At 42.2% G+C, this 13,534-nt stretch overlaps 1 protein-coding gene across 1 annotated transcript; it reads left to right on the top strand.

The window, feature by feature from the left end:
• The first annotated feature begins 22 nt into the window (after positions 1-22).
• PPP1R3C (protein phosphatase 1, regulatory subunit 3C) lies at positions 23-2,456 on the top strand. The gene is made up of 2 exons (XM_010023132.1): positions 23-75; positions 1,511-2,456. The coding sequence occupies exon 2, from the start codon at positions 1,512-1,514 to the stop codon at positions 2,454-2,456; it is 945 nt and encodes a 314-aa protein (XP_010021434.1). The 5' UTR covers positions 23-75; position 1,511.
• The last annotated feature ends 11,078 nt before the right edge of the window (positions 2,457-13,534 follow it).

The raw sequence follows: 13,534 nt of genomic DNA, 5'->3' as shown, positions 1-13,534 counted from the left end.
TGTCAGTACTGCTGACCCGCCGCATCCCGCGCTGGCGGTTCATTTGTGCCTCTCCTAGCAGCCTGCCTTTTCCAGGTTGTGCGGTTGGGTTTTGTTGGTTGGCTGGTCTCTGTCGTTTTTGATGGGTTTTCTCTCTTTTTTGCTCTCCTCCCTCTCTCTTCGTTTTCTGGCATTGCAAAAGCTAAGGGGCAATTGCCCTAGGACCTGGTCACAGAAGATGCAGAGAGAGTATTTTTGAAGCCTTTGTGCTTTTCCTATTAAAGCAAGGCAAAACGTGATTAACTTGATGCTGGTACTTTCCTCGTCCTACTTATTATGGTAAATACTGCCACAGTAAAAAAAAAAAATAAAAAAAAAAATAAGCGAGGAGAGAGAAGAATTAAGAGGCCAGAGCAGTTCCTGCCTTTTTTTGGCTGGGCTCTGGAATACCAGTGAGAACCCTGGGAAGGAAGAAGCCATTTATTTAAGTGACGAAGCAAATGCTCTGCCTTCCCATGACTCAACAAGAGTGCATTTCCAGCAAGGGCTGCATCCTTCTCAGGAGGAATGTGCTGCAGTTGAAGCCCCTTTCTACAATCAAGTTAATATAGCCCCTTTCTATAATCAAGTTAACTGGCTTTGAATGGGCCATGCTCTTGCATAGTAATTGTCATATTCAACATCTAAGAGGCTGGGTTGTGAATAAATCTTTAAAGATAAAGCTGTATCATTCTCACTGAATACTTGCAGTAGGCTTTTGGCATGGGCTTTGGGGATTATAAAAACATGTTTTCAAGCCAGTTCTTGAAGCACAATGAGGTGAAAAAATGTGTGCCTCCTGCCCTCCCTTCCCCCCCCCCGTTCACTCAGCAGTCAAAGTTAACAGTGCAGGAGCTCTGTTACCTAGACCTGGGTTAACAGCTCATAATAAAATACTTCCAAAGGTACTTCAGCATTTTTATTCATCCAAATTAACCAAAACCAGAGTTTTGATGCTTATGGTTGTTCAGAGCCACAGCATGATGGTTCTGCATCAAGGTACATAGCATCCCATTTGATGCTTGATGGGATAGGTGGCTTGCTTAATATAGTGCTACCTCTACTCAGAGATGAAGCAGCTGATCCAGCTTGCTGGAACTTCTAAGACCTGTCTCAGAGTCTCTAAAAGGGAAGCTGAAGTGGATGAGCACTTCTACTGCAACTGTATCTGTTTTGCTCGTTACTAGGATGTTATTTTCTCTATTTTCAAGGAAATGTTTAATTAGCTGTCACTAAATCTGCTTTTCAGAGATTTGGAAAAAGCAAACGACTACATTTGAATTGAAAGAGTTCGGCATGAGCAAGAAATGACTGAATAATGTCACCCTAGTTCCTTAGCTTGAACTGTCAATTTTAATTTAGGCTGCATTATTTAAAGCTATGCAAAGACAAGGCCATGAATAATTAAGACAGTTGATGGAGCAAATATGCATTCTTAAGAAGCTTCTTACCTGATGTAACAAATAACATCCTGTCTTTCTGATCGTTTCAGAATGATACAGATCTTGGACCCAAGACCTTTGCCAAGCTCCATCATGCCTGTGGACGTGGCCATGAGAATTTGCTTAGCACATTCTCCACCACTGAAGAGTTTTCTCAGTCCCCTTGAGGACTGCCAAAGAAACAACTTTGTGAACAGATTGAAACCCCTCAGACCATGTCTTCACGTGAAACGTGACCCTGAATCTCAGAAGAGTGACTGGAACCACTCGGCAGCCCGAGCCAAGAAGCGAGTTGTGTTTGCAGACTCGAAAGGGCTGTCCCTGACGGCGATACACACCTTCTCCGAGGTCCAGGAGCACCCTGGGTGGGATCTTCAGTTTGACCTCTTAGGCATTGAAAATATAACATCTGGCTTAAAGCTACATGAGGAAGAAAACTTGATCCTGGGTTTCCCTCGGCCCTCAGCTGACTACCTGGACTTCAGGAACCGCCTGCAGAAGAACTTGGTCTGCCTGGAGAACTGCACCCTGCAAGAGAAGGTGCTGTCGGGCACTGTGAAAGTAAAAAACGTGAGCTTTGAAAAGAAAGTTCAGGTTCGAATTACCTTCGATACCTGGAAGGCCTACACAGACATTGAGTGTGTGTACATGAACAATGTTTACAGTGATTCCGAAAATGATACCTTCTCATTTACCATTGACTTGCCTCCTGCCATTTCCTCTGAAGACAGGATAGAGTTTTGCATTTCTTACCAAAGTGGAGGTCATACGTTCTGGGACAATAACGAGGGTCAGAATTACAAGATTCTCCGTGCAGAGTGGAAGCCTGATGGTGTTCAGATACCATCTGCCAACAAAGACTGTGTAGATCCTCAGACTCCAAGGAAAGGACAAGAGAGAGTGCCTGATCAACTTGGTAGTCCAAGGCTGTCAAGGGGTCTCTTCCCCCAGTGGCAGAGCTTGGGTCAGTTTGAAAATTCATCACCATATTGGTGATCAATACTAGCAAGGAAGCATTCTTCCATTTGGCAACAGTATTAGCTATCTGGTTCACACACTACAAGACAAAACCAGCTGGCAGGTTTTGTTGGCTGGTTGAACAAATCAAATTCACTAGTCTGTGGGACTTGTTAAACCATGTTATGCTACTGAAGTTCGTAGCCAAACCTTATCCTTGTAAGGAAGGCAACCAGGATACAACCAGTGCTTATGCTACCTACTACAGAAATAGCATGTCCATATCTTAAGTATATGCTGCTTTCTTTCTGCTGTCGACTCTTCTGAGTCACTAGAAGAGAGACTCTTGTGAAGAAGTACGGAAGGCAATGGTATCTTAGCAAGCTATAGTAACATGAGTAAGTGTGTGTGTGCACAGGGATGTTACATCAACGGAACATAACAATTCATTTTACACCTATTAGGTGTGCAGTAGAGATGGGATGGAGGCTTGCTACGACTCTATGTGCTTGTAGCAGAGGCAGGTAGGAAGGCATAGCTAGGATTTGTGGCTTCAATACAGGTTAAGAAACTTGGAGAGAATATTGGGAAAGTGGGAAAAGAAAAGGTAGGATGTGCAGTTTTCTAATTTGTACTTTCCAAAGCTGGTCTTCTAAATCCCAGAGGATGTTCTATGAGATAAAAAAAGAGGATACAAAAAATGATGCAAAGTGAGTGCTGGAAGTGACCGCTGCTTTGGGAAGACATCTCTGTCCTCATTAGCTTTGTGAATAATAAATGTCTTGCATTTGAGAACAAATCTAACCTCAACATCATCCTACTCATCAGGCAGAGGGTCACCTTCTAACATTAAAAGAAAAACATGCCTTTTAAAATTTAAAACCCACCCTACATGCCAAAAACAGGGTCAGGTGACAAAAAGCGATTTGTAAACTTCTCAGTCTGTAGCAGCATTAGATGATTTGACTCATCACCTATTCTTACAGCATCTGATGGGCGAGTGTCCTGCTCTCATTTGCAATGTCAGTGATGACTTTTCACAAGCGTGTAATGTAGGCAAGGTCCTTCATATTGAAGACAGTGAGTTAGCTGCACTTTGTGAAAGCTATTTTCTTTAAAAGGGTAGGGTTGCTACTAGTTCTTTTCTAGACTGAATATAGGCTTGCACATAAATAGAAAACTATTTTATTGTACCTCATTTTTGGAAGTGTTTCTTGTTTTAGACTTCAGTAAATGTATGTTTTATATCTGTATGCTTATAATTTAGCTTTCTGAGGTGTCAAACTGTAAAGGTGATCTATGTTTCATGCAAGACTTGTGTGAGAAATTGTCCAATATGTACTCAGCAGGTGTGAATACTGGGCACACATTTTAGCTGTACAGAAGTGGTATTAACATCAAAATATGAATCACATTTTTGCCCATTGGTAGGTATAATATCCTGAGCCTGAAGCTACTCGCAGTGCAGCAAGATGATAAATATTAACATGAAACAAGCCTCCTCCACTAATTGCACTTTTTCCCCTGCATAACCCATGCTGTTATGTGAAAACTAGCAATTTTAAAAATAAATTGTATTTTGATACACCTGGTTGTTACTGTCTCAGCTCAATCCATTTTCTCAACTTCTTTAAACAACTTCAGTTTTGATACAAGGCCCAACTAGTTCTTTGCCATGGGGTGTTGCTAAAGCTAGCTATAGTATGGTATCTCAGGTTGGCAGCTGACATTACCCTGAAGATTAAGTCCAAGCTTTTCACTAAATGAGAGATCCTCAAAACCAGATGATCTTAAGGTCCTTTCCAACCCTAACTATTCTATGATTTAAAACAACAACCCTGTATCTCACCAACTCTAACTGGAATATAATTGGTTTGACAGATTCTGTCCAGGGTCTTGCTGTGGCATGGGCGAATTTGGCAGGAGCCTGTCTGGCAGGAGCTATAGCATATGTGATGCTTGCAGAGGTGCATCTACATAACTTCACTTTGTGTCCTCTACCTTGCTTTGCTTTCACCTAGTACTTGGCTCATTGTGTTTTGGGGCTGTTTGGGGCACTGGGAGGTTGGGTTTTCTCCTCTTACACCAAGGAACCCAGCTGAATCAAGCAGCTCCCTGCAAAACAGAGTGTCTGTTGTTGAGCCAGCCATTCACCTTTGACACTACAGTGTGGATCTACCCTTGCAGTTACTTAGAATAGAGAAAATAGTGCATTGTTTCCCAAGGGCTCTAGTCTGCAGGGGACAGAGGGTTTTGGTTAGACCCCTGCTCCTCCTCCGTGACAATTTAGATCAGCACAGAGCAAGAACAGGCTACCCAGCACCAGTTGTGCACCAGATACTTTATATGGGATTTTTTAACACATCAGCTCAGTGACAAGACTCAGTTTAGTTCAATCTGTTTCAAAGGGTTTCAAAGCAAGAAATCTAGTTTTAATTACAAAAAAGCAATTCCCAAAAGGCAAAATGGTGCTAACAGCATGTTTCTGACCTAGGGAATGAATTTAGAACTTCCACATTGCAAAGCCTGCTCTAGACATGAAGCCTTCTCTTTTCCAGTTCCATCTACCAATCTCAAACTCTACTCAATAGACATTTTGGCTGGACAGGATGCTGGAACATCTAGTCTAGGTCGTGCTTTGCCAAGAAAGGTTGGACCAGATGATCCCTGACATCCCTTCCAACATGGTATTCTATGATAAATACTACAATCTGTCTTACAGTGCAGAAGCTTTTATGACATATACTGTAACACCAGCTTCCTGCTCTAGAAAAAAGTGAACTGAAGAGACATTTGTAACTCCAGTGGGTTGAAGGCTCCTCTGCCTCAGTGTGGGGTTTTTCTTCAGAAAACCAGATACATGGCTACTGGGTAAAGCCAAACCTTCTAGAATGAGGAAAAGTAGCATTTCTTATCCTCCAGCCAAGTCTTGTGACCAGCCAGCACAACTGAAAATGCTTACTTGTTACCCTCTTGACTGAGACATAAACCACTTTAAAATACTAAGAAACAGATTCCTTCGACCAGGCTTTAGTTTTAAGCCAGCTTCTTTGCTTGTGAGATGTTATTTGCCTAGCAGAGAGGCAATGTGGTGCTGCAGTGTCACTCAGCAACTCCAAAGCCCTCCCTCAGTTGGAGCAAAGGATTTCTCCTTTCTCCACTCAATATCATTCCTTTGTCTTAAAACAGAACTCGTGTTTAACACTACAGCTCACATCCATCAAAAGGTGGCAGGCTCCTAGAGGAAGGTATTAGCAACACTAAGGTATATTAACTGGAAGACAAAAAATAATTAAAGAATAGTCTTACAAATGTATTTGTCAGACACCTAGAAAAATGTCACCCTTAGAAAACTGCCTTATCCAGGGGATTCAAACGTACATCTTAGATGCTGCTCTTTCAGATATGTTCTATTTAAAAACTGAAGGTACAAAGCAGATGCAGTCCTTGAAACAGAGCTTGCAAACCTACAGCATAATCTCATTCCCTTAGAAAGTAACTTTTACAGCTGCATTGTAGATTTGTATTTCCACCACTAAGGTGGCAGAATGGATGGCTGGATTCACTCCTGTACCTCTGTATAACTTTCAATTATAGCCTGTGGATGGCACAGTATTTACAGACTTTATTCTTCAAATATAAGTGTTTCAAGTTGGGTTCTTAATAATTGTACTCATTTTTGTGAAGGTAGGCCTAGTCTTACTATGCAAAATTAAAGTGAGATTTGCCAATGCTTCATATTAACAAAGATCTGTCACCCTGGAAGTTCAGCATCTGAACATTTCCTGAGAACATAATTAGAATTTTCACAGACAACTAATGAATGTTTTTTTCTGTAATTATGTATATCTAAACAAATTACCACAATTCAGGTAGTAAATCTGGTAAATTAATGATAATATGTTGCAGTATTTTCATATACATAATGCAACAACTCGTGTCCTTCTCAGATACTTCTGAGCTTGAAACTGAAATGCAGTCAAGAATAAAATGTTTCAGCAAGGCTGAAATAGAAGAAAGTAAGGCTGTGCTAAGTCCTCTCTTGAGAGGCCTCTCCTGTTTCAAGATTCACAGCCACTCCTGACTGACGCTTGCTTAATCTGTTCTTACAGCCCTCTGGTGATAGAGGCTCCGCAAGCTTTCCAATCATTCTTTCCTCTCCTTAATTTATGAGAGGCAGCTGAAGTCTGAGCCTAATTAAAATTAAGCTTCTAGTTGCTTGTTTTATTCTGCATAGACAAGAGGAGGAAATGGTTGCTTTCTTTTTGCAATAGCCGCTAAGTGCTTGAGAGCAAAGTACAGCTTTTGCTTCTCTCCCCACATCCCTTCTCTAGGCTATGTCATACTCCATTTCATGAAGAATTGGTATTTTGGCTTTTCATCCTTGTTTGGAAATGAACCTGTTAGGCCTTCAGATTTTCCTTAAGGCAGAAATACTGTTCTTGGCTACTCTGGTAAAAGCCTTGTGGTGTGGTCCTCAACTTCACCAGTGAAAACTTAACACAGCTCAGTACCCATCCTTCATTGCTTAACTGACTTCATCTGTCTCATACAATAAGGCCTCAGGAATGTACGTATTGTTTCTGTATCACTCAATAGACTGCCTGTGAAGCTTATGACAGCAGGGCAGATTGACTCAGTGGTGCGCTCCACTGACGATTTAGCCAAAGGATGGCATTTCCTCCATTAAAAATATTCATCTTTTTCCTGCTCCTCCTACCCTATATTGCAAACTGCTTCCAACAACCCAGCCTTTCTTTATTTCCTTCCTGGACTAGTCATTAAGTTGATCGCTTTCATTTCTTCCGCGTGAAGAAAGTGTTTTCTGCTTCAGTGACAAAATTATGGAACCTTGATAGGATCTGTGCAGAAAAGGCAGACTGACATTAAGTTTTGAAGTTTTCACTGCAGGTGGCCTAGTGTTGATCTCTGTAACTGCATCTTTCACACAGTAAGGTAGAAAACACCAGGGTTAATTGTGGTGGGACATAGCATGAATGCAGCACTGTGGGTCAGCTCAGTTGCTGATAACATTATAAGATACTCCAGGCGTTACAGTGCACTAAGCATGCAGCAATCATGTGCCTGCGTTATGTCCTCAGCTTTCTTTGAGCACAGGGATAAAAATAAGGCTGCTCAACAGCTAAAGACTGGGCTTTCTGACAGGAGTGACTGTCAGTAAGATTATGTTACAATAAGTTAACAACCAGAACTGATTCAGAGGAAAGGAATGAGTATCAAATAAGCAATCAAACATGGTATACCAGAAACTGGAAGTCTGCAAGAGGTCCACAGTTTACTATATTATAAAAGAAAAAAATGGGGAAGAATAAAAAAATAAATTATTTGTTTCAGAGGTGTTATTGGCAAAATATCTCTGCTGTCTCTTCATATTTCAGGTAATCATAGTATTTTAAATGCTTTTGGACTTGCATCTTGCACCTTGCATTTAGGAACGACATGAAAGTGCCTTCCTACTAATCAGCCTTCCAATACCTAAAGTGGGCCTACAGGAAAGCTGAAGAGGGACTTTTTACAAGGGCAATTAGTGATAGGACAAGGAGAAATGGCTTTAAGGTGAAAGAGGATAGATGTAGATTAGACATTAGAAAGAGGTATTTTACTATGAGGGCAGTGAGACACTGGCACAGGTTGCCCAGAGCTGTGGATGCCCCATTCCTGAAAGCGTTCAAGGCCAAGTTGGAAGAGGCTTGGAGCAACCTGGTCAAGTGGAAGGTGTCTGTGCCCATGGCAGAGGGTTGGAACTGGATGAGCTTTAAAGTCCCTTCCAACCCAAACCATTCTGTGATTCTATGTAAGTGGCCACCACTCCACACCTGACTAGGTGGCAGTGGGACTGATATGGCAACTCCCCTCTCATGCAAAAATGGTAAAACAAAACGCTTCTCACAGCACAACTTCTGTCCTAAATAGTCCCCCTTCCCTCAATCACACACACAACAGTAGCTAACCATGAAGTAAAATCTGTGAATACGTCATGTTGAAAGAAAATACCTGGTTTATTTTAAGAATATATCTTACTGATATTCCTTTGATAAAATATTGTTTTAACATATGAATCCATAGTATGCAGCAAATATTATTAACCAAAATCAGGGAAAGCTCAGGGTGAGGTGGTTTTGCGTGTGTGTTGCTCTTCTGGTTTTTAAAAGGCTTTTCTTTGCAAGGCTTTGCTTGTCTCCTGCCTTCCCACCCACAATCTCCCCTGAGTTTCCCATTCCTGGAGCTAATTCAACAGCTAACCAGGAGACAGCTTCTGAAAGTGTTCAGCTGCCTTACTTTAACCCAACAGTTACAATAGAGTTTATAGAGATTTACAAAAAACCTCCAACACAAAACCACAACATACCAAGCAAACAAGCAAAACCCCTAGTTCTATTTCTCACTTTAAAGCTAATTACATACTGCAGGTCCATCAGGTCAGGTCAAGAATATTATGGTATGGTACAGCACAGACCTCTTTGACTTGGCTCTGAGCATCATAGCAAATCCAGGAAAACAGATCTGTCTGTAAACTCAGAGTAGAGCCACAGCCATTGCTATTCTCCCCTCAGCTACCCATAAAAAGCTCAGGCCACACATGGACACGCTGCAGAAGCGCACGACAGATGGGTAACATTGTACATGATTTTGTGTTCAGCTGACAATAGTATGTTATATATCAATACCCTTCAAACTCTGCATCTAGCAAAGGTGAGTGATAGAAGAGCTCCTAACATTTCCTGCTGCACTTTATTGTTCCCTTGGAAGAGTCCCATTCTCCCTGTTGCCCTCAAAGGTGCACAGCCAAGACCAGCACGTGGTCTCTGTGTCTGTAACTACCACCTCAGCAGCTGCACCAGCAAAAGCACTTACCCTTTGCTCTGCATTGGGAAGTCAAGAAACATTGATTTCCAAGCCATTCCCCACCCCCACCTCTAGAGCTGAGCTTCCCACCCCTTCTTCTTTTTTTCTATCAGGCTATAAGATCCTCCTTTTCTTACCTGGCAGAATCTTCCGAAAGACTGTGGGTGGCTGAATTGCTGAGCAATATCTCTTTCAGAGCTCTATCATTGTCTTTGTTCAGGAAGGACACCAGGGCAGTGTATAATTGCAGTGCACAGGAAGAATCTGCTGGTGGAAAAGACACTCCAGCAATTGAATTAGAAAGGGCTAGGCCCACTCATAGATCCTTAAAACAGGAGTTAAGAACCATCCCCAGCAGTAAGAGCTAGAAACAATGCTTTAGGGGTAAGTGCTGTTGCTGAATTGAATCTTCTGCAGGCCTGATGTCAGCTTGGGAGTGGTGGGTTAGTGCCGAGTGCTGCATTAGTAGCAGCTGAGAAAAGGGGAGAAAGAGATGCTGATTGCATGGTATACTTGGTGGTTATTTGCTAAATAACTGAATGACATTCATTCCCCTCCAAGTCAAACCTTTACCATGCTGGAGAAAAACAAAAGGGGTGTTTCACAGGCCCCTCTCTCAGCATCCCAGTTGTACTGGGACCAGGTGCCCAACTTACTGGCTCATGGACAAGCATACGGTCAAGACACCACTGGAGAAGTACCTGGGCCTGTGCTGAATGCAGTGTGGACCTTGTTAGAGTAACAGGTGTGGGTACAAGGTGTTTCTACTCGGCTGGAAGAGAGAGTGATGGGCAATATACTCTGTGATGAGTACGAGTGAAGACTACTCCTCTATTTCAAAATCCATGAGCAGCTGATTACTGAAGAATTCAACTCTGATATTCCTTCTAGCTAGTGATTAGAAAAACATAATATTTTGATATTTTCAGTGGACTAGCAAATGTCAAATATTATGTTCTTATTCTCAAGATCGGTTACATAAATAACATTGCATTTTATTCTATCCAGTGAAAAATATGCTACTTCTTAAGTATAAAATGTCATACAAATGCTACAAGTGTATATTCTAGGCACGTGCAGGTTAAGGTGTCATGTAGTCATAGCCTCAAGCAGCTAACTGACAAGGAGAGGTTGTACTGGTTTTCTTCTTCTCACACCTCAGTCATTATTCAGAGAGAGAAAAAAAAGAAAGATGAGATTTGTTTCCAAGATTGCACCTTGCTACCTGGTTATTAGAGTGCATGTCTTGCTCCTGACTGCTCTGAGACGTTGCCCAGGGCATATACTTACTAGAGTTCGGGGTTGTGGTAGCCCTGGCAGGTGTAGTCTTTCTTGTCTCTTGTGGTAATATGGGAAAGACTTACTTTCTGTCAGCATAGCAGTGATGGGGAAAGAGAGGCCACTGTGGTCGTCTTCAATAATCAGTCACCTTCCCTGGGCTAAAGGCTCCTTAGAAAAGGCAAAATTTCAGCCTTCAGAACATATGGTTCACAGGTATGTACTAATGCCTTCCTCTGATGAAGCCACTGATGAACATTCAACAGCAATGCTTTTACAAGGAACAGTTAGGCAGAGATATATATTTATAGATAATTATCATGCTGGGGCAGCGAGAGCAGAGCAGAGTGAATTCCAAATGCAAAATACTAGCCCCCCTTCCTTTTCCATATGGATTGTATTAGCCCCTCTGGTCTTTGCTTATCCCTCTTGGGAGCCTTTTCAAAGCGTTCTCAGCCCTGGGATTTAATGCCTGGCACCGCTGACGTGTGGAATTAAAAATGTAAAGCGTATTTGCCACCTTCTGTTTTTAGATTAGCAACAGAGAAAATAGTCCTTGGCCTGCATGTAAAGCCTGGAGGACCCAAGGGATGCAGCTGCAGTGCAGGTGGAGCAGGGAGAGGAGAGCCCACCACAGGTAGCCGAGAGGGAGCGAGGCAAAAGCCCCTCTGGAGCTACAGGAGCAGCTGGAGGGGAGGGAAGCTGTGGATAAAAGCTCTGTCAAATGCTTACTGCTGTATGTTATCTGGCATGGAAACCTGTTCAAGTGTTATTTCAGGAGACAAGAGGAGAATATTTTTGTCTATAGCCCTTTGGCCAGGAAAAGGACTGGGTTATAGCTTAATTGGTATCTCCAGTTGTTAGCAATCAGAGTGGTTTGAAAAAAGACTGGGAAATTATTTTCACTGGATGGTCCTGATGTACAATTAAAAATCTTTAATTAAAACAAAAAAGAGAATGAGGAGTGCATTTTCTCCACTCTTAGCAGAACATTATTAACAGCTCTAGCATTTGCTTTCTGAAGTGGCCTACGGACATTTTCCAGACACTATTCTACCTATTTTCCAATTCATCTTGTTTACTGAGTATTTTTTAAACCCTCAAGGCATAGCTATTAAAGCAGTACTTACAAAAATGGTCTCTCACAACATTTTTGAAGGATCTTCTCAGACGTCAGGGTTACCACCACTCTGGCATGACTAGACACCAGTATAAATGCCTAATATTTTAACTTTATTTTTATACTGTTCTTCTGGTAAATAGAGCAGTGCAATTCATAGGCAGACAACCTGTGGTTTACGTGACACAGGGACACTTTCCACTGGTTTAAAATAATCTTGAGACAGTGGTGGGCTTTCTTTTTTTTATCTATGGTTTCAATTTTTGTCAGAACAACTTCTTGCCTTTCCTGCTCTGAGTCACAAGTTTGTGCAGAACAGCATGGGAGCCCCTGCAGTATTTTATGTAAGCGTTTATTTGTGTGCCTTTATGGAGACAAATCTGCACAGTGGTTTGTAATGTATTTTTTCCAATTGATTTTAAATTCCAGCTTCCTGCAAATAATCTTTGATGTTACTACACATTTGCTGGTTTTGTGACTACACAGTGGACTCAGTCTGACATTGCTTGTGAGGAAGAAGTGCCTGTCGGGCAATTCCTCTTGACCTAATGCCAGTCCTGCCAGACTGACTTTGGCCCATTATGTCCAAGCATCTTTTCTTCTCCAAAGGGCATTCCTTTTCAACACCAAGAGCCCACATGGTTTCCTGGACAGTGTGGGTTTCCCTTCACATAATGATACAAATTAAGTGTGTCCGTCCCTCTATAATTGTGGGACGTGTGTGACTGCCTCACAAACTGGCAAGCAGCACTGAAGTGAAAAAGGACAGAGCATGGGCTGGAGTCCCTGGATGTTTTCCACCATCCAGTCCTTAATGCTTCCTGTAACTCCTCACTTCCCACACTGGCTGCCAAGCAGAGCCCAGCCAGCTCCAGACACAGGGTTAAGGCTGGTTCAGTGAGGGCTGGGCTGCAGCTTAGCACTGCAAAAGGAAATGTTCCTCTGCTCTAAGAAGACACTGAAATAGTTGTACTGCCAGCATCTGCTTCCTCTTAAACATCCATTTTACACCTACATTTGACAGATGGACCAGCAATAGGGAGATGAGTGCTGAGAGCCTCCGGCTAATTTCACTGATTTGGAAACATAACTGAGAAATACATATATTTTTATCCCTCGTTATTTTCACAGGGGGTTTACTCCATTCAGCAAAAGCCAGAGCTACAAATCAAATCTGAGTTTTGTTCAGCAAGGAGTGGAGTAGAAGATGGAGGTGTAAAGGTGTGACTGGTTTTCATGTTTCTGCAGGCCTGCTGAATATTTCAAACACAATTAGCAAATATGTTCTTAGCGCAAAGATTACTTCTGGAGTAGAAGGAGCTGGTTTCGATTTCCAGCTGGATTTGCCACCTTATGCTGAACATGCTGCAAGTAGTTAAGATTAATCTCGGATAGCCCCCAGTTTTGTTTATGATACAGTAATTCTGACATTGTGCTCACTTCCTGTCTTGGGCTTTCATGCATCCCCAATTCCCAAACCTGCAGCGGAGCTATTCTTACCTTATGCCCTGACTGAAATTCACAGGCTGTACATGCTCGTATGAGTCAGCAGTAATTACTCTTCATTTTTAGGAAAAACAATGGTGAAGGAGTTGAAGGTGATTCAGCAGAACACTTTATTAGCAATATCACACTGGAAGTCATCACACCTGAGTCATCAGGTCCAATCTTCACAGTCACAAGTGATAGTGTAATAGGCAGTTATCCTGAAGGCTTTCTGAGGTGGCCTGAAATATGCTATCCCATTATACCTACAGACTGCAAATTAAAGCACTATGGAAGGGCAGGGATGGCACCTAAGTGCTCTGAGCAATTTCACATTTGTCTACTGTCGTGGTTCAAGCCCAGCCGG

Source organism: Nestor notabilis, unplaced genomic scaffold (assembly GCF_000696875.1).
Source record: "Nestor notabilis isolate BGI_N333 unplaced genomic scaffold, ASM69687v1 Scaffold7821, whole genome shotgun sequence".
Classification (NCBI taxonomy): Eukaryota; Metazoa; Chordata; class Aves; order Psittaciformes; family Psittacidae; genus Nestor; species Nestor notabilis.
This window is presented reverse-complemented; position numbering and strand designations above follow the sequence as displayed.